Source organism: Euleptes europaea, chromosome 15 (genome assembly GCF_029931775.1).
Source record: "Euleptes europaea isolate rEulEur1 chromosome 15, rEulEur1.hap1, whole genome shotgun sequence".
Lineage (NCBI taxonomy): Eukaryota > Metazoa > Chordata > Lepidosauria > Squamata > Sphaerodactylidae > Euleptes > Euleptes europaea.
The window spans coordinates 14049524-14069703 of NC_079326.1; the positions used below are offsets into that span (position 1 = coordinate 14049524).

Sequence of the window (20180 nt, forward strand, 5' to 3'; positions counted from 1 at the left end):
TTAAAGATAGGCAACCTCGTGAGCCCCATGGCGCAGAGGGGTAAGCTGCAGAATTGCAGTCCAAGCTCTGCTCACGACCTGAGTTCAATCCTGATGGAAGTTGGTTTAAGGTAACCGGCTAAAGGTTGACTCCGCCTTCCATCCTTCCGAGGTCGGTCAAATGAGCACCCAGCTTGCTGGGGGTAAAGGGAAGATGATTGGGGAAGGCACTGGCAAACCACCCCGCAAACAAAGTCTGCCTAGTAAACGTTGTGATGTGACATCACCACATGGGTCACTAATGACCCACTGCTTACACAGGGGGACTACCTTTACCTGTAGGCTACCTCAAGACCTCTCCACAGTATTGTAAAGTAGCTAAGCTGCTCAAGGTCAGACCTCCAGGGAAAAAAATCAGCAGAAAGAAATGGCAACCACTCTATGCAGAATTAATGGACATGTGAAGCCACCCCAGCAGCATATGGCTGTGGCTGTATGGGAAGTTAAATTAGAATACACACCAAAAGAGAAAAGTGTTCTGAAAAAGGAAGTGGTTTGAGACAGCAATTTGAATGAAAGCCGTTTTGAGATATTTGTCTAGTCATAACCATCACAAGGGAGACTGACTTTCACATGATGAACACAGGAAGAGGTCCCAGGACTACCGTTGAGGCGGAGACTGCACGAGTTCCTCGCAGAGCTTTCCATAAGAGGGTGCAAGAACATGAGCTGGTAGAGGCGTCCCTCAGATGCACTCTCTGGATTCCACCAGCAGCCCCTCCACACCCACTCTCTTAATAAAGCAGCCATTTTGTTTCCTCCTTCCAAAACAGAGGAACACAAGCAAAAACTCTGCGCTTTCTGGCTCTAAATCTGTGTCAACAGAGCTGGAAAATATGAAACTAACCCTGGCTGAGAAACAAAGAGACAACACTTCTGAGCAAACTTCTCCTGAGGATCTGTGAATGTGTAAGTTGTAGCATTTCAGCTAAGCCTCAGGACAATGAGATACCTGAAACTAACATCAAACGGTGTTAATATACTGATGAGAATGGATTTGTCCAAACAAAGCTGTCTGAAATGTGCCCACATGAACAACAAAAAAAACAGCCTGAAGGGGGAAAGACTGGACTCCACTCCTTGGCTTCTCATGCTAGGCAGTCTTTAGGCTGTTTCTAAACACACCCAAACCTTCACACAGTTCAATGACTGGTTCTGAACTATTTGGGAATCTAAGTTGCAATTAAGAGATTCATTCAGGAAGCAAGAATCTGATTAGCATGAAACACCCATGTAAGTCTATTTTAGTCAAAATAAATTATCTTGATTTTGTTTTGCTTCTGTAATAAAGAACTAGAGCTTTTTCACTGCTAAATTTCTTCAGCTTGCATAATCAAGTAATGAGTTAAAGACAAGACACTTGCCACAGGGGCAGAACAACAGTCTTTCCAACATGTGCTCCCTTATTGTTCTATTAACTGTATCACTTGTCAGAGCACCTTCGTTAGGACTTATCTTTTGTTTTTATTGGAATGTCTTACTTCTGTTTCCACAATCACATTTTTCCAGTCTGCCTTTTGTTTAAAACCTTCCATATTTTATGGTTCTTTTCGAGATCAGGAAATACAACAATAATCTTTATTTCCCCCCTAAGTGACAGATACTGCAAGCACCCCTGCATTTATTGTTGTTTTTTCTTACAATTATCAATCTAGAAAGACTAAATCTCTCATATAGGAAAATTTAAAACAAATCTTGGCCTATCTTTTAAAAATAATAATAATAAAGTACTATACAAATCAAAGCATACAGAAATAGCACCTTGTTCCAATTCTGACACAGCTGCCTTCCTGCGTGCACCATATAGCACACCATTTTGCGAATTGTAGCATGCCAATAAAGGTATATGAATCTGAAAATATAACACACCAAAGAAAGACAGGACTACACCCTAGTGGGGAAACAACATACTGCAGCACAAGAACTATGAAATTCTACCTCTCAGCTTGTATTGCTCTCCACTAGCAGCATTCACTGTGAAAGTATGAGAGTCTTCATCACTAGGCGATATCACAGCTCCAGCCAGCTGTAAGGTCCCTCTAGGCTTCTGGTTTCGGGACTGTTCATTCACAAAATATTCCAGGAGGCCAGCTTCATTGTTTAAGACAAAATATCTACAGTGGTAAGAAAAGTGCCATTTTAAGAGCCATTGAGTTTTACATGCATCTAAATATATGTCCATAAAATCTATATTTTATGAGAAATATGACCAAAGACCAAATGGGAATTATAAACAAAGACCGAGAGATGCCTTTCCTGAAATGAAAGACAAGCAAGACGACCGAGGGCAAGATGTAGGGCACACACAATTCTGTAGCCTCCCAAGAGGAAAGCGTTCCCTTTACAAAGACACTTTGCCCTTACGTGCATTTTTAAAGTGTTGTTTACCCTTTGGAAGTCACACAATCTCAGAAGTGCTTAGCCCTCAATGCCCATGTCCCTGTGATCTATGCCCTCATACCAATCGGGCCCAACCTAAACACCAAACAGAAACAAATCACATTATCTGCCCAGCTCCATGGGCCAGGAACCCCAGAATCTTGTCTTCCTAGTTTCCTTCCCTTCTTGACAGCCCTGCACCTAAGAAGGGACTTTAAAAAAAAGTCAGAATAATTTCTACACTTCTTTAAGTCCTCCTGTATAATTGTCCTAATAAATAAATGCCTAATTACTGGGCTATCTGTAATAACAAATAAACCAGGGTTGGCATTTAACCAGTCACATATTTGTGGAAATGTTTTGTGGCATGTGTTAAAATATAGCTGGTATGCTACCACTTCTAGTAAAGTTCCACTCCCTTTTTGCAAGGTTTTGCACAACCAAGTACTCGAAGATGTTGTAAATTAGATTAACCAAGCATCTTCCATGTTCCAAAAGTATTGGACTGGTTTCAAACACAAACTTGTACAATCAGCACAAACAGTGGGATCAGCAGTTTCCACAGACTGTTTTCTCCAGTGGCAGCCCCTGAACATTCCTGAGCCCTGTGCCATTCCCAAGTGCTTCCTAGCCCCTGGGAAGACTCTGCAGAGAGCACAGGAGCCAGGGAAGAGGAAGAAGAGCACCACATTCCATGAGCAGGACGCTGCTCACAGCTCTCTGCAGCTCACCCACTACGGTGTGTTCCTATTTGAACTAGCTGCTGGTAGCTGATGTGTTATGCCTGTTACATTTTTTAAAATTCTTTGTGTTTTGCTACAACTTTATTCCAGATTTACGTTTCTTGTTCCTCCGCTCATAAAAAAATTATTACCATGGAAATATAGAATCAAAACATTTAACAAACCTGTTAACCAACCCTAGGCTTTGCAGCCGGATGAACTGGAGCAAGAAAGCAAACAACTGTGTTTTAGCCTATGGAAGCCTTTATACACGAACAAATATCATCAGTGATAAAAAGTGACAATTATCAATTATTAAAAGATGTAAGGGCGCTATTGTAGCCATGTCACTAAAGCCAGGGCAGTCTCTACTCAGAAGGCCTCTTTTGTAAAGATTCTGAAAGTCTTAGTTAATACAGAACCCAAAGTACATATTTGACATTCATCAGTGTAATAACGAACAGTTTGGTCTAGCTCAATGAACACATGCAATTTCAAACGAAAATAGTGTAGGTAGCCAAGACCGAAGAATCTTGTTAAATCAACAAATATTTAACAAGATGTGAAATGCTGTTCCTTGAGCTCAGCCTATTGTACAATTAATCGACTGAGGTGGGAAGGGAGTGACAAAGATGAACTTAAGACACAACATGAGATGCAAAAAGCCTGTAAGACAGGAGGGTCTCCCTAAGCTTATGTCAAACATGGCTGACACCAAGATTTTGGGGTAGGAGGAAAGACTGCAGGGAAGTGGGGGTGGGAGAGAGATAAGCAATCTGGGTTTCCTCGTACCTTCATTAGACCCGAGGAAAGCCAATCATTTCAAGCCTTGTTTTCAAAATTTCCCAAACGCAGCACAAACGTTTACCTCAAAGGATAGCTGAAATGCTGATACTCTCTACATATATGCTGACTGGTAGCTCAGAATACTAACAGCAACCTTCACCAGGGATGCGCAGTACTGTGTAGACAATATAAATCTAAAATCAAAGCATGCCTCATATCTGCACTTTGCTTGCGATCTGATTTTTCAAATGCCTTTCAGAGTTGTGCTCTCTCCTGCACAGCCCCTTTGCAACACTAAAAGCTCCCTGGCTAAGTGAGAAATTTATAGCTTACTTAACCCAAGATATTGTACTGAAATAAGAGATCACTGACACAATGCTTTTTATCTGTAATCTCACTACCCCTTCCTAAAACCAGAAAAAAGTTCAGGCCTCTTCACTTGCAGCATTTTAAAAACGATTCTATACCGGCAGAATTAATGCAGTGTCATTTAATCAGGTTAGTTCACAAAACAGACAATTTTTTTTAAAAATAGACTTACCGGTACTGCCAGCCAGTGACAAGGTTCGTGTATTTCATTAAATAACCGGAAATATTTTCCATGTGATCACTGTGACAAAAGTAGGAACAAAGCCCATGAGTGAAAGGCAAATAATGACAATTGAAACATTTCACATAGACGTTCTGTAATTTCATATTTGCAGTCTAGGTCCACTTTCAACAACTTGTCCCAATTTTATCTTTAGAAGCAGATTGTATCGCTGGTCACAAATCACCAGCGATGACTCCTAAAAACAGAAGTGCAGCCGGCAAGTGCTCACTCTCTCTGCTTGTCTTCGTAATGCCGATTTGGAACAGGAACACTTCAAATACATTTACTAGACTGCAGATTAAGGGAAGCCGTTTCCAACATTACTGATGCAGAAAGCACCTTGGACTGGCAATCAAATTACCAGGCACCTCTTGGCTCATTTATAAAGCTTCACTATTATGATTAAATTACTCAACATACTTAAGGATTTGAGTTTTCCCCAGGGGTTACTTTGGGGCTCCTGAACAATTTTTCGCTATAAAAATGGCTCTTAACTAAAATAAAAAGCAAGCTTAAACAAAATGGACTTAAGGATATCAGTCACTGGACAATAATAATTTAGTAAAAGGTCTTTTTCATTTCCCAAAAAGCACACTGTTCTTAGAACCTGGAGAAATGCATTATAAATCATTGTACTCGTTGCAAAATTGAATTCTTGGCTCAAACCAGAATCTAAAAGAGGGCTCCTTGTATGTGTCCACACATAGTCTTGAAGATCAAGTCAAGAAATAACGTAGAGCCTTTACATCTTCTTCCTTGCTTTATTGCTACCCAGCACACCGGGCTTTAAAATGTATACTCGGCATTTTCCATCTTTTCATAAGCCAGTTCATGATTTCCAGAACTGTAAATACAATTTCTGACACACATTTGCATTTCTTTCCTGTGTTCCCCTGAAATATACCCACATCTTGTTGCTCATACCAACTCACCACCAATGGTGTTGTGTACGTAAGACTTGAGACTAGCAGTTAGTATACTGTGAGCAGATGCTGAATTTGGCACCTGAAAGACTGCAAAAGCTTCCTTGTCTTTAAATCAGATAGGGTTTTGAGAGGGAAGAATGAAAAGTGGAGCCACAAGTTCAGTTAACGTAGGGCTGATGCATGTGCCTTAGAAAAACTCTTTTTTCTGATGTGTGCATGCATGCAGGCATATATATGGCATGCCGATTTGATCTGTTTCCTCACATATGGCAATGAACCAAGAGTCCCCACTACCATCTTCAATTGTACTGCTTATAAGTACTTCTGAATTTAACTGACAGAGATGGATTCATGAGCTGGAAGAAAAAGAACTTGGGAAGACACCATGGCTTGAATCCTGCCTAGAACTTCCGCAGAACAAATGAGAAGAGGGCATTTTTGCAGATTCCCCTCTCCCGTGGCAGCCCAATTCCCCCCATGATGTTGCTTGAAGATGGAGGACCCCCAGTAATAGCTTGGGATCAGAGGTCTCCCACAGGAGATGGGAACTGGAAAAAGCCCCCCTTGGACCTGTGCAAATTCTACGCAGCACCCAAACCAACAGGTGCATCACCTAAAAATCCATCTCCTTTAATAGTTAATATAAGGACTACCATGTTTACCTTTACTCAAAGCATTTTAAGGGTTTGACATTAGGGTCACATTGGATTAACTACCTTTTTTTAAAGCTGGATAGCTTCCACACATTGCTTCTTTTTTCCCAGAAGGTGAGAGATACTAGCCATTCCCTGAACCAACTGAAGTCACCAGAGCATTATATACAGGATGCAAATGAGGTCTTAAGATCCTGGCCTGAAAAAGCTCCTTCCCCTTCTTCTCTTTTTGAAAATATAATTCTGCCACAAGACACACGGAATAATTTCTGCCCCCTGCCCCCAAAAAGAGTCACACGACACTGTTCATAACATAGGACAACAGTCAACATTTAAAGACAGCACTTAAAATTAGCCAAACAATAACTGACAGAGCAGCTAACTAAAAATTCTAGGTTATAGAGGACCAAGGGCTTATGTAAATTTTTAAAAACCAGCCTATATGCTATATCAAATACAAGAAAAGGCAGACGTTACGAGATAAGGGAATTTGAAAGCCTGGAGTTATTACTGTACAGCCCTTATATATTAGTTAAGTGGTGTTACTTTATAGTGATTTTAGAAACTCAAACCCTTCTGTGAAGGCCTTAATGGGAGGAAAGATTCATACAAAAACAAAGGCTCCGTCATGTATGCAGGATGCACTGACATTTAGGGATTAGAAGGCCAAACACAGCACACTGAATTTTGCTATGGTCAGACAGATAGTGCAAGTGCAGTTCTTTCAAATATTATATGCTCACGGCACCCAGTATTTGTCAAAAGGCACTGTGGCCTGGTGAAGTTTCTTAAACCCCAAAATTCACATAGAGGTTGATAATAGTTGAGTCTGTATTCTACGTAGGCTCAGATGCTACAAAGCCCCTTTTATAAGCTAACAGGTACACAAGGGAAAAGCAGGGTGGGCATGACTCATCTCCCAGTGCAAGAGCCATCCAGCTCCACAGATATGCAGATGGCCCTGGTCCGGAAGAGCAAAGAATACAAAAGTCATACCCAAGCCACAGGGCTTGGTAAACCAAATGAGATGAGATCATCTTGGGACATGAAAAGAAAGATGACCCACAAGAAGTGGGCAGAGCAAAAAACCCTGACCATGAGGGGGGGAAATATTACTTCTTAACTCTATGGACTCTTACCCACCTTGCCTTCTTAACTGGAGCAATTTCACCTTTTTGAGCTCCACTGCAACGGCAGCCATGATCATGTGTAGTTGAACAAAGGGTAGGGGGAATCCCCAATCAATGAAATTGATGTGACATTTCTGAATACTTGTAACTACAAGAATTAAACAGTCTATCCTAATTTTGTCATCTTGCAAGATATATACAGTGTTAGAGGATTGTGTTTAAATCACTTTATTTGGATCATTGCTCATTCTAAAGTGATTTCCAAATGCTGTGTACACCTGTTATTTCTTTATTAAATTTCTCAACATATTGAACATTGGTAGACTGGTCTCTGAACCCAAAAAAAATTCCTATTCAGTCATACTTCTCAAAAAGAAGCCGGGGGAGGGGGTGGCCATTGATCCCTTCATTCCCAAACATGTGTTTGTTCCTGTTACCCAGTGTGAAAACTGGAGACATGAAACCAAGGCAGAGCCTTTAAGTGGCAATGTACTTACTGAAGTACTGGTTCTTCAGCAGGAGATACTCTTAATAACTAGTTGGTGTCCGCCTGAGAGAAGCAAGTGACAATGGGAGTAGGGAGAAGAGGGGCCTTGCCAGGCAGAGACCTGGGCAGCTGTGGAACTTCCAAACTCACGCATGGGTAGGAATGGGGCTTGCAAGACTGTTTCTCCACAAACAGGCTGCTGGATTTTTACACCAGAAGAAGTTTCCAAATGCTTTTCAAAGGCAGCACCATGTATTACAGTAATCAAAGCACAAAGAAATAGAGTCATGAATATTGCCAAATCCCTATTCTACAGATAAGGCAAGCATTCTAAATAAACGTAAAAGGCATTTTAAACCACTATCACAACACAATGTAGGAACTGGCCAGTGTCTAAAAGGATGCCTCAACTGCATCCTCACCACGTACATCAAGAGGCATCTCTCACTCTCTCATGCTTCACAGTGAGATGAGCACCAACATCACCTCCACCTTGGATAGAATGAGCTTCCATTTGTCCATATACCCAACAATGCTTCCCAGACACTATTCTGAGGTGCAGAGCAGTGTCCCTGGATCCAGAGGTGTTAAACAGTTAAACAGTGGGGCAGTGTTTGAGTTCAGACTAGGAATGGAAAGCCCAGGTTCAAGTCTCTACTTAGCCGTGAAGCAAACCGGGTGACCTTGGAACAGTCGCTTCCTCTCAGTTTAACCTACCTTACAAGGCTATAGTGAGGATAAAATGGAGAAGGGAAAACCATGTATACCATTCCTCAGTTCCTTGGAGGAAAGTCAGGATAAAACATGCTACATAGATTTAAAAATAGTAATCACATGTCAGCACAGTGATCATTCACTCCCACCCACAGGCAACCGCAACCAACTATATGAAGCTGTTGAGAAATAGCTGGAGGGAGAGAACAGAACTTTGACATATCTCCACAGAAAAACTGTCACGGTGTTAAATATCAATCCCCAAATACTAACCTGTGCAACTGCCAGATCAAGGAGGAGCTATTCCAGCTCAACTTTGTTCTCCTAAACCCCTGGTAAATCCTGTAGGTGGCCCAACAAAGGTTGGGTTCTACAAATATGAAACAGTGGGTTGGATCTAATGACACCCTTCTGCTAAATCTTGCTGTGTCAGTGGAAAACGTGATCCAGTGGGATTCAACCAATTACTCCAGCTCTGCTTAAATTACTTTAAATGGCCAGACTGGAAGAGCAGCTATCCAAGGATTCTCTGCTGTGATGGGAGCTGCCTGGCCAAGCACTTCGGCTCTGGGAAGAGTCTTTCTCCTTGCCAAAACTCTAGAAGGAAATGTAATTTTAAAGAACTATAAAAAGCAGATAACACACATCATGTATGTAAGGGCACCCATGTGCTTTCTGATCACTGTTTTACCCAAGCACATGAGTACTGCTGGAAGATAGTCTTTGTCATATACAAAGTACAGAACCTGTCCCTGATGCAATGCCTAACTGAAGCTCTTACTAAATATAATGACCTATTTTTTTCCTTTAGAAGCTTATATCACTGCACCTGCTTTTAGAATTCCATACACAGGGCATGTGAATAACTGAAAGAGTATAAAGAAGCCAGAAACATTACTCATCTAACTGCGAGACAAAGAAAGTCACCTTGGCATAAAGAAATCCACCAACATTTCCTAATTGGTAGATTCTATAGAACTCTGTGCCTGGTACCTTCCTCTAATATCATTTTCATTATTTGTAAAACGTGTGCCTGAGCCAATGCCACTATAGATCACTCTCTTATTTCAGCTCCATCCACCCACACTGAACACTCATTGCGTAGACAGACTGTGTGAATTCAGCCAATCACCTAAGCCGAGTATGGGGACACACACATAAAAACCATGCAGTACTTTAAGATCTTACTCCCATAAAATATCTGTTGTAGAAAGGAGAGCAGGATGGATCAGTTGTGATGCTCTTTCATTTTACAATCCAATAGTCATAGGTTAAGAGTGAAGGGTTGGGTCAAGTTACTTCTGATGGCCTACTCATATGACCAGTATAAAACAAGATCTGCAAAGCAGGTTTTAAAGTTTGATTGCTTAGGATGAAGTTCATAATCTTTGGCTCAAAGTAAAATCTCAATCAACTCAATACTGTTTGGTAACCTGTTGTACTTGGTAAAGCAGAGACGTGAGTACAAATCAGTTTTCTTCACCTGGCAGAGACATGTGCAATGAACAGATATGCACATCCTAACCTACTGTATATGCACTAGATTAATATTAACATGCTCATGTGTTAATTCTAAAATGATAGAACAATAGTGTTTCCATTTCATGCAGAGACAACACAGAGAGGGCAACTGTGATTTTTTCAATGTCACAAAGTCTCCAGAAGAAGGTGGAAGCTTCCAGAAGTCGTATGAAAATTTAATCAATTCATTTCCCTGAAATCCATATAGTTAACTATATTTTCTATACGCGGGTGACAGCCATATTAATTAATTTATAGTCTGCCTTTCTCACCGAGACTAGGCAAATTACAAAATTTGGCAGTACAACGAGAACAAGCAAGACATAGCATAAACATTGTAACAAGACTGGATTACAAAGTTAGAAAACAATGCAATAAAACCAGTATATAACATGACATAAGTACACAAAAAACAGATTACATAAATTAGAGAGCAATGCAATAAAAGCAAGAAATGTATGTAATAAACAGTGCCATAAAGGACAGCCCTTGTTCTTTTGTAAAACCATGATCGGAACAATTCCCTTTTACTACAGCTTTATTCTCTTTATAAAAAATACCCTCCTGAACAATTCTGCAAAAGTACAGAAGGGACAAAAACAGACAGAATTGTAAACTGTCATGGTGACTGCCATTTTTTTTTTTAAAATTCAGATGCGGTGAGGACAGATCACACTCCTGTAACTGTACTTGCTGATGGCTAATTATGGCTGACAATGTAACCCCAAGTGTGTTTTTTCAGAAGCAAGCCACACTGAATTTAATAGATCCCACTAAACATACAGACTTATCTAGGCGTCATCTAAACAGCGAAGCCCTTAAAAATAATTTATATGAGTTTTTGTTATCATGATTTAAAAATCATTCAAGTTACACTTCTTCAAGAAAACATGCAATATAGAGGGGCTGAATATATGCCTCCCTCTAGAAATGTGCTCATTACAGCTCATATATTAAAAACAATTCAACAGAATCATAAACATAGAGCTATCAATATTAAAACAATGTTAAAAGCCCACCAAGGACATAAAAGCCATTAAGCAGCCTAAAACGGCTTCCATAAAACAACCCTCAGGCTAGAAGCAGACCATTAAAATAGCTTTAAAAGAGGGAACCCTTCAATTAAAAGCCTTACTAAAGAGAAATATTTTCGTGTGTATATGTGTGTGTAAAGTGCGATCAAGTCGCAGCCGACTTATGGGCTGGCACGTAGAGGAAAGTAAAATAAGCACCCGGTGAGACTCAAAGAGGGAAGGAATTCTGAAGGCGAGGCACCAACACTGAAAATGCCGGTCTCCGGTTGCCACCCACTTTTGCAGGCAGGGGGCACAGAGAGCAGGAAGATCTCAGTGGTGGTCTGACACAGTTTGAGAGGAGGTAGTCCATCAAATATATCAGTTCCAAGCCATTTAGGGTCTTAAACCAGTACTTCAAATTGTGCCTGGAAACAGTCAGGCAGCCAGGGCAAAACCTTCAGCACAGGGGCAATAAAATCAAGCCCCAGCAGCAGCCTGGCCACTATATTTTGGACCACGTGACATTTCCAAACAATTTTCAAGGACACATAAAAAGTGCATTAATATGGTTCCACATGGTCCCAGAACACTTTGAGGAATGGCCATAGCTGACATCTCAAATAAAGCTGATAAAATGAATAGCATCTACAGAGGAGACGTGAGCCTCCAACCACTGGCCAAGAGCCAGCAGCACTATCATGGCAAAAACCTGCTTCTTCAGGAAGAGCGCAACTCCTTCCCAGACAGGTGGATCTTCAGCCCGAGAGGCTTTGTCAATGACCAACTACATGTCAGGCTTATCTGGAGTGAGTTGCAGTTTATTGGCTAAATAAGCATCCTTTCCCATTCCTCAGACCTACCCAGCTGTTGGGGTGGGGGGAGCAGGATGTCCTCTGCATATTGGTGGCAACTCATTCCAAATTTCCAGAGAACGTTTCACAGCAATTGCATGTAGTTGTTTAACAGTATGGAGAGCAAGACAGTCCCTGTGGGTCCCCATGGCACGTGGAGCCAGCCAGCCAAGAGCGGAACCACCAAACCAGCCCCAACCTAGCAATGCTTTTATTATCACTTTGTAAACCTAAATGTCAAGTTCATACCCTCCACTTGTATCAGCCTCACAAAACAGCAACACTCTTCAAGCCCGAACTGGGGCTTATCAGTTCCCTGGAACAGAAACTATCTAATGTGGTTTGCTGTATCTCATTGAAAAGGAACACTTCTGCAAGTCTCCCCAATAACCCCCTCCCTCAACATGAAAACAGGAAAAGGCAGGAATGAATTCTTACCTGTATTATTTGCAAAAAGGCTTAAGCCCCATCATTCCTTATGAAAGATATGCTCCAGAATAGTAATTTCCTTTGTATAAATTGTTGTGAAAGAAATTCTGTTTCAGTAACCTTCATTTTGTAATTTGTCACCGGCTGATCAATAGATAACAAGCCAAGAACAAGATGCGGGTATGTTACTAACACAGGGAGTAAACCACTGGATCTCTTCCAGGGAACTCTTTCAAGGAAGCACTGTTTAAACTGCTACATAATGCATGAACTCTGTTTATGCATTGTTCCGCACTCCCCACCCCCTTTCAAGCTGCAAGAAGTCCAGGAGCGGCACTATCGGATTTAACTTCATTTGGATGACAGGCAGCAATGGTACCTTTGCAATACTTCTAGTTACAAATGTGTAAGTGTAGTATGGTGAAAGTGATCAGACTCCTAGAATAGGCAGCAAAACAGTCCTCCATTGGATTCCCCAGGACATACTGCATTCCAAGTGACACTATGTTGTTATGGTCCCAGACCACACCTTAATACCTGCCCATTCTCATTAATCAAGGCAGACTTGCAAGAGTATCTGACCATTCAACCCAAAGGAAATACAATGTGTTACCCTATGAAACTGTCTTTTGAAACGAGTAGAATGCATTCCCCGTCTCTGAATGCATTCTACTCGTTTCAAAAGGACTCATGCAAAATGTGTGGTATGACAATTTATGTAAGACAATCTACGGTAGTAGAGAATGACAAGTGTGAACCCAATTTCCCTCCTTTGCCCAATAAGCTCAGGCACAACTCACTTCTAACCTTCCACCACCATCACCACTCTGGTGGGGCCAGGCCTGGAGCAGCGCCCAGACTCAGCTGCCACAGCCAGCCCTGGAGCACCTTCCAGACTCCAGGACACAAATTCAAATTTTTCAAAAATTCAAAATTTCAAATACCTTTATTGGCATAGTTCAATCTGCAGTATCTAAAAGGATAAAAGTTAGAGTAAAATAAAATTAATATAAATCATTCCTTAATGTTGTGATTCTACTTTCGACTAGATTCCCATCGGTTGATTACTATCGTCAGAAATTTTGCCACGTTTTCAGTTGTCTCAGGGTCTTTATCAGCTAATAGTTTGTGAAGTATTTTCGTATTATTTAAGGAGAAGTTCAAAACTATAGGTTTTATGAGGTTTCCTCTTGGGGAATCATAAAGATGGCAGTCCAAAAGAATATGAGACAGGGAGTCAGGACATCCTGCGCCACATCTGCAGACTCTTTCAGCGTAAGGTGTTTTCAGGAATCTGCCACGGAGGATCGCTAAAGGCAATGAATTAGTCCTAGCTTCCATAAAGACTTTCCTGAGCTTAGGATTGTCAAGACGGTCCAGGTAGTTTAAATGGAAATTAGGTGGAAGTCCAAAGTATTGAGGTGGGCAAATTGGCGGCGTTAAAGGAAATTTGCGCTAGAACTCGTGATTGACTAGTCTTTGTTTTATTAGACTTAGGATATAACTCTCGCTGGACAGAAGCAGGGAGTCCAGGTCGATGCCTATCTGGGAAATTTTCTTTTTTATTTTGATTGTCCATTCAGAGCATTCAGTCCAGTAGGGGTCTTTTAGTAGGTATTTTAACAGGGTTGATTCCCCCGCATGATAATGGATCTGTAGCCAAAATTTTATGGCAGATGACCAGGCCCTAGTTGTTACTAATTTTCGATTTGTTTCGGAGCAGACAGTGAGATAACACAGGTAATACTCTTTATTTGGGATTTAAACTGTCCCCAATGAAATATTTTTAGGTTTTCAGATTTTTTCTGGAAACCTGGCTAAGTTCACAGAAGCATCTGTTTTATGTCAGTGTGGCCCCAATCTGCAGATTAGGACGCACTTGACTATTAGAATATAAGATAATTCCAGCATATAGTGTAGATTTTTTAAAGGATATGTTTATTGTTTAAATGTGACTAATCTTGTTCACAATTAATATGTTATCATATGTATGACAATACATGAAGAGTTCACAGTTTAGTGTTTGATATTCAAATGTTCTGGTACTCCTACTGTTACTGTTATGAGACTGCTTCTCTTTTGTTTACTACAATATTTGTGTTTTCTATTTTTAACTTTTATTTTTTCCTACCTCTCAAATGGCAAAAAGATATATATGTGAAGGTAGCAAACGGTGCTGCAGTTTGCAATTCTCTCTCTGTAGTAATAGGTATATTCACAGTTATGCTTGTAGAAAACGAAGGCATGTATGCATTTCATAAATATGCCAAATAGTACCATATTATAGGCTAAATCATAAATGATTTATGTTAATACAGTAAAATAAGTTTTATCATTTAAAAAAATCCTGGAAATTTTACATCTCTAGCTGTGAGGTTTCTCACGAGCACCTCTTAGTTACAGAGATACCATCTTAAGAAAAAACATTTACATTCTGCACATAAAAATGTAACTGGAACACCCTTTATAATACAGACTGTAAATTATGTAAGTGCTGACTACAAGTTCTGCCTAACTTTGATAGTGAACCTATCTCTGCAAATGTGTATTCCAAAATGAATCTGCCAACTTAACACAAAGGCAGAAGTGTGGGGGTACAGACAATTCTTCCCACACTTACTGATTCTCACCTCATCCCCCACGCCATCTGCTGAAGGGTCTGCAACAAATAGCATCAGAAAGGAAACATGAAATTGTTAGTAACCAAAGTAAGGATTTTTACCAGTCGAAAGCAGAAGTCATCAGAGTCCATCAACACGGAGGTCTCCTTAAGGCTGGAAAACTGTCCTTCAAGAATCCCCAAAGTTAAACACAGCTGATTCACTAGGAAGTTGCCTCTCTTGCCCTCAGGCCAAGCAGATCAAAACAGAAACAAAGGAACACAGACCCACTGGCCAAGAAAGTGCCTTAAGGTCTCTATAAATGAGCTCCGAGGACATCGAACTGTTCATGGAAACAAACAACTTTGTTCCACTGACATCCCAGATCTGAAAAGTCAACACAAGAGGTAGGGCACAATTCATCACGCATTGCACTGATTGGGAGAGGCGAGGGGGTGGCCAGCAACTCTGCCTCTCACCACAAGAGAGGCACACAATGGGGGAATATCAGGGAGATTCTCATGCCTCCCTTGGCAACTATCCACACTTCACATTTTGAAATTCTAATCTAGTGCAAAGTTCCTTTACAAAACAACTCTGTTCTAACACATAACAACTTATTTATATCACAGGCAGGAAGTACAGTATTTGGACATCTGTAAAGGACCATTATGAAATTAAGCACAGAGCACTGAACATCCTGATGTTGTAATGAAAGTGAATTTATGGTTGCTTTTTTATCCAATTCTTACAGTTAAATTGCTAGCACATAGTCCACATCAGAAGCAAAGCACACAAGTAGTTTTCTCTCTGAAATTAAGCTATTTTAATGAGGAACTGTGCTGAGTGCTCAGTAAAGAGAAATCTAGAACAAGCAAACAATCCACCTTCAATTTGCAGTCCAGAAACAAACTGTTCCGCAATTGGCTGACATGCACTGTTTTGTAAGCAGCAGGCCTGTCAATCTCTGAACCAACCTTTAGAAAAAAATTCTACTTTTCAGTTCTAGATTGAGGGAAAGCTCATTTTCACGTCTTCCAGTCCTACTCACATTTCATACTTCTTGTCACGAAAGCACAGCGGAGTAGCTAAGGAGTCAGACAGCCCACAGGGCTCCCAGGCATGCAAGTTATCTAAACAGAAATGCAAATCCTGAGTTTAATAGAACATGCTCAATTTACATGTTTAATTCTCAACTTAATAACGTACTTTAACAATGTGGAAATATTTTCTCCAAAGAACGCTGTGGTGGCAGCAGATGTATAAATATGAGGAGGACTGGAAGGATATGCAAGTTAACCATGACAGTAGGACAGCTGCACAGAGGGTGGACCTCTAGAACAGAAGTCGACAACCTATGGCCGTGTTGGCGAACCTATGGCACGCGTGCCACTTCCGGCACGTGTAGCCCTCTCTGCCGGCACGTGCGGTTCCTCCAAGCCGCTGGCCTTTCCGGCTCTGCCCCTCCCCGGATGGGGGAGGCTGTAGCCCAGGGGTGGGGAACCTCCGACGTCACTGGCGGTGGCCCCCGGACTCTTCCACAGAAGCCGCCGCTGGAGGGAGCATGCGCGGCCGGCCAGGCGGGTGTGAGAGCGGGGAACAGAAGCCGGGCGCCCACACTCGGCATGGCCAGCGGCTTCTCAAGCGCCCTCTGGGCCTGTGCAGGCGGAGGGGCATGGCTGGCCGGTGGGCGCGAAGGAGGCGCCCTCTGCCCTACTTCGCTCGCCTCTCGCCGCATCCCCCCTTGGGGCAGGCAGGCCGGGTGGGCCCCTCCGGGCGGGGGGCTTAGGGGCCTGGACAAGGCAGGAAGGCAGAGAGGGGCGCTGAGCTAGGCTGGGCTCCCTCCCTCCTTCCTTCCCTCTGCGCCAGACGGGCCTCCTTTCCGCCGGAGCTCCACTCTGAAAGGGGTGGGTGGAGGTGGTGGCGGCGAGGCCCGGCCGGGCGGGGATCCTCCTCCTGCTGCTGCTCACCCCGGGCATGTGGGAGGCGGCCGGGGGGGGCCAGCCCCGTGCACAGGCGAAGGGCACGGTGGCAGGGCTGGTGGCTGGCGAGCTGCGGGGCGGGAAGTCAGGCGGAGGCTCTGGGGCGCCTCCTTCCCCTCCCTTGCTGGCGGCGGGCCCGGCTGGGCGGGGGCAGCTGTCAGCGGGGCAGGACGCCGAGCCTCCGCGGGAAGGGAAGGGAAGGGTCTCCCGGCGCCTGTGTGCTGCGGGCTGTTCTGCACGCGTGCCCCCCTTCTCTGCTGAGGGAGGAGGGGGCATGTGTGTGTGTGTGTGTGTGTGAGATAGAGAGAGAGAAGCGGGAAGGCTTTCCTTTCTCTGGCCATTCATGCATGGGAGGTTTGCCTTGGATTCGCCGCTCTCTAGATGCACATTTTTCCTAATGCAAATTCTCAGAACTCAACAATAAGCCCCCATGCAGAGTTTTGAGAATACGGATGGGGAAAATGTGCATCTGGAGAGTGGCAAATCCAAGGCAAAACCTCCCATGCATAAATGGCCTCTTTCTTTCTCTGTCTCCCTCTGTCCTTTTCTTTCCCTACTTTTCTTTCTCTCCCTCGCTCCATTTCTTTCTCCCTTTCTCTCTCTTTTTCTTTCTTTCTCTCCCTCCCTTCCTTTCCCCCTCCCTTCCCTTCTTTCCTTCCTTCCTTCCTTCCTTCCTTCCCTCCCTCCAGCGGCTTCTCCAGAGCCCTCTGGGTCTGTGCGGGCGGAGGGGCATGCAGTCCTGTTCCACCTTTGAAGGGCCCACAAGCCATCCTCCAAACACCTTTCCATTTGTCTTGATATGTAGAGAGGAAACACTAGTTGCCAATCTCCAGGTACTAGCTGGAGATCTCCTGCTATTACAAGTGATCTCCAACCAATAGAGATCAGTTCCCCTGGAAAAAATTGCCACTTTGGCAATTGGACTCTATGGCACTGAAGTCCTTCCCCAAACCCCGCCCTCCTCAGGCGCCACCCCAAAAACCTCCCACTCATGGCGAAGAGGAACTTGGCAACCCTAGCCTCTCCCTCTGGGCCCCCTCTGGGGGTGGTAGTCAGGTTAAATTGCCGCATTGGCACTCGGCGATAAATAAGTGGGTTTTCGGTTGCAGTTTGGGCACTCGGTCTCTAAAAGGTTCGCCATCACTGAGTCCTATGGCTTGAAATTAGAGGTGTGCATTTGGTAAATCCGAACTGAAAAAAGCACCTTTTAACTGTAGCCAAAAACCCCGATCCCAAAAAAGCCAAAACCATTTGGCATCTCTCGGGATCATTTCAGGATTGCCAGCTACAGCACAGGGAAGAAATTCCCTGTTAAAAAAAATGCCTCGGTTTGCACCAGGTTTTGCAAGGATTTATACTTTAATCCCCCCCTTAGTCTCCCTTGAAGGCTATAGGAAATCTTTCTGGGGCTATGGGGGCTGTTTTTTAAGGTAGAGGCTGGGTACCCAAGGTCGGGCGGAAAAGATAAAATAATAATAGAGAAATATATTTTATTTTAAGGCGCAATATAAGGATTAAAAACATTAAAAATGATAAAACATGGCACAATGGCATCTTAAAAGGTTGATAGAACTAAAGCACACAGGTGGTCTATCAACCTTTTAAGATACCATTGTGCCATGTTTTTATCATTTTTAATCCTTAGATAAATATATTTTATTTTAAGGTGCAATATATTATTATATTAATTTTTCCACCCAGCCTTGGGTATCCAGCTTCCGGTTTTTTAAGGTTGGGTTCTTTCCCCTTTTTTCCCCATTTTAAGGTAGAGGCACCAAATATGCAGCATAGCTGCTGGTGACTCTCCTTAGAAGAACCCCCAAGTTTGGTAAAGACTGGGTCAGTGGGTCCAATTTTATTGGGCCCCATACGGAGGATGTATGGGGGCCAATAAAATTGGACCCCCTGACCCAACCTTTAGCATACTCAGATGTTATTCTAAAGAGAGTCACCAGCAGCTATGCTGCAAATTTGGTGCCTCTGCCTTAAAAAACAGCCCCGAGCCCCAGAAAGATTTTCCATAGAGTATAATCGAGCTGAATTTTTTCAGGATTCCCAAAAAAACCAGGGGGGGGGGAAACATTTTTTGAGAAGCTTGAAAATTTTCAGGTCTAATATACCTGAATCTGAAAAATAATAATTATTTTTGGTGCACACTCCTACTTGAAAGCCAAATGCAGCTGAGTACAGAACAAAATACGGTTCTGTGAGCACTGGGAGGGTACTGATGTCTCTGACGAATATATTCTGCCCATTGCAGCTGACACAAAGCAGCTACAAAACAGGAAGTAACCGAAGGCTGTCACAGGAGTTCTGGTCAGTAAGCAGCAACTCCCATAAGTGATGGAAGCCACTTCTGGCATAGAACATCCCATGCTGTGCCCTCAGCCTCTCTGGCCACTTCTACGTCACCTGAGATCAACCAGAAGGGCTGGTGAGTCCAGAGATATGTAAGCCCGAGGAGCTCATGCTACTATCAATGTACAAAATCCTGTTTAATTTTAATTTTCAGTTATGCAAACAGGCTCTCATATTGGCTGTTTCTTGATCAGCCCCAAATTTTGATGTAGTTTGGCTCTTTAATTGTAACAGCTGCTGACTCAAGATCCAGAACAATGCTGCATTTTGCAAAAAACTTCAAGACTTGTTTAAAAACATACAAACATCAGAGACAGAGCACAAATCTATCATGTGCATTAACTGGAACTGCTTTTGTGGCATCTGTTGGGCTGGATGCGTTTTCTTTTCAAATGAGCAGTCACTCACAACCAGACCAGACAGTCTGCAATTCTAGGCAGAACTAGAGACACAAAACTGTCAAATTACACTTCCCCCACCTCCCTGTACTCTGCAAGGAGATTTACCTGGGTTGTGAACATAAGAAGAGCCCTGCTGGATCACACCAGTAGTCCCTCTAGTCCAGCACATTATTTCACGCAAGTTGCCCTGGAGGACCCAAATGAACAGAGCATCCAGGCTGAGGCTCTCCCTTGCTGCCTCCCAGCACTAGCATACGGAGGTTTGCTACCTCTGCAGTTTAAATAGGTTTCTGTTTAAGATACATTATAGTCCAAAGGTTATTCATCATGAAATAAGGATTACGGTAGTTTTTAATTGTGTAGCATGAGACCATATATTCATGCAATGTTTAAATTTGTTGGTAAATGAATTCCATTAAACCATTCAAAATGCCATGCTTTTCCAAAGGTTTCTGTAAGATTCTTTTGGGCAGTTTTTCCTTCTAGAAGATATCATCACAGATGCTTCTTTTTGCAGTTCTCACAACAGTGCAATTGTGTCTGCAGAAGTAACACACCTCTTCTTCACAATAAAAATGTTATAAACCAAAATAC

General features: G+C 42.6%; 1 protein-coding gene across 1 annotated transcript in view; it reads right to left on the reverse strand.

Annotated features, from left to right (window-relative positions):
* The window catches only part of OSBPL11 (oxysterol binding protein like 11), a 68385-nt gene that overhangs the window by 28882 nt on the left and 19323 nt on the right, over window positions 1-20180 (reverse strand). The window contains exons 2-3 of the mRNA XM_056861505.1: window positions 4468-4536; window positions 1978-2153 (exon numbers count right to left, since the gene is read on the reverse strand). Coding sequence (XP_056717483.1) covers window positions 1978-2153; window positions 4468-4536 — 245 coding nt within the window. The remainder of the gene's footprint in view (window positions 1-1977; window positions 2154-4467; window positions 4537-20180) is intronic.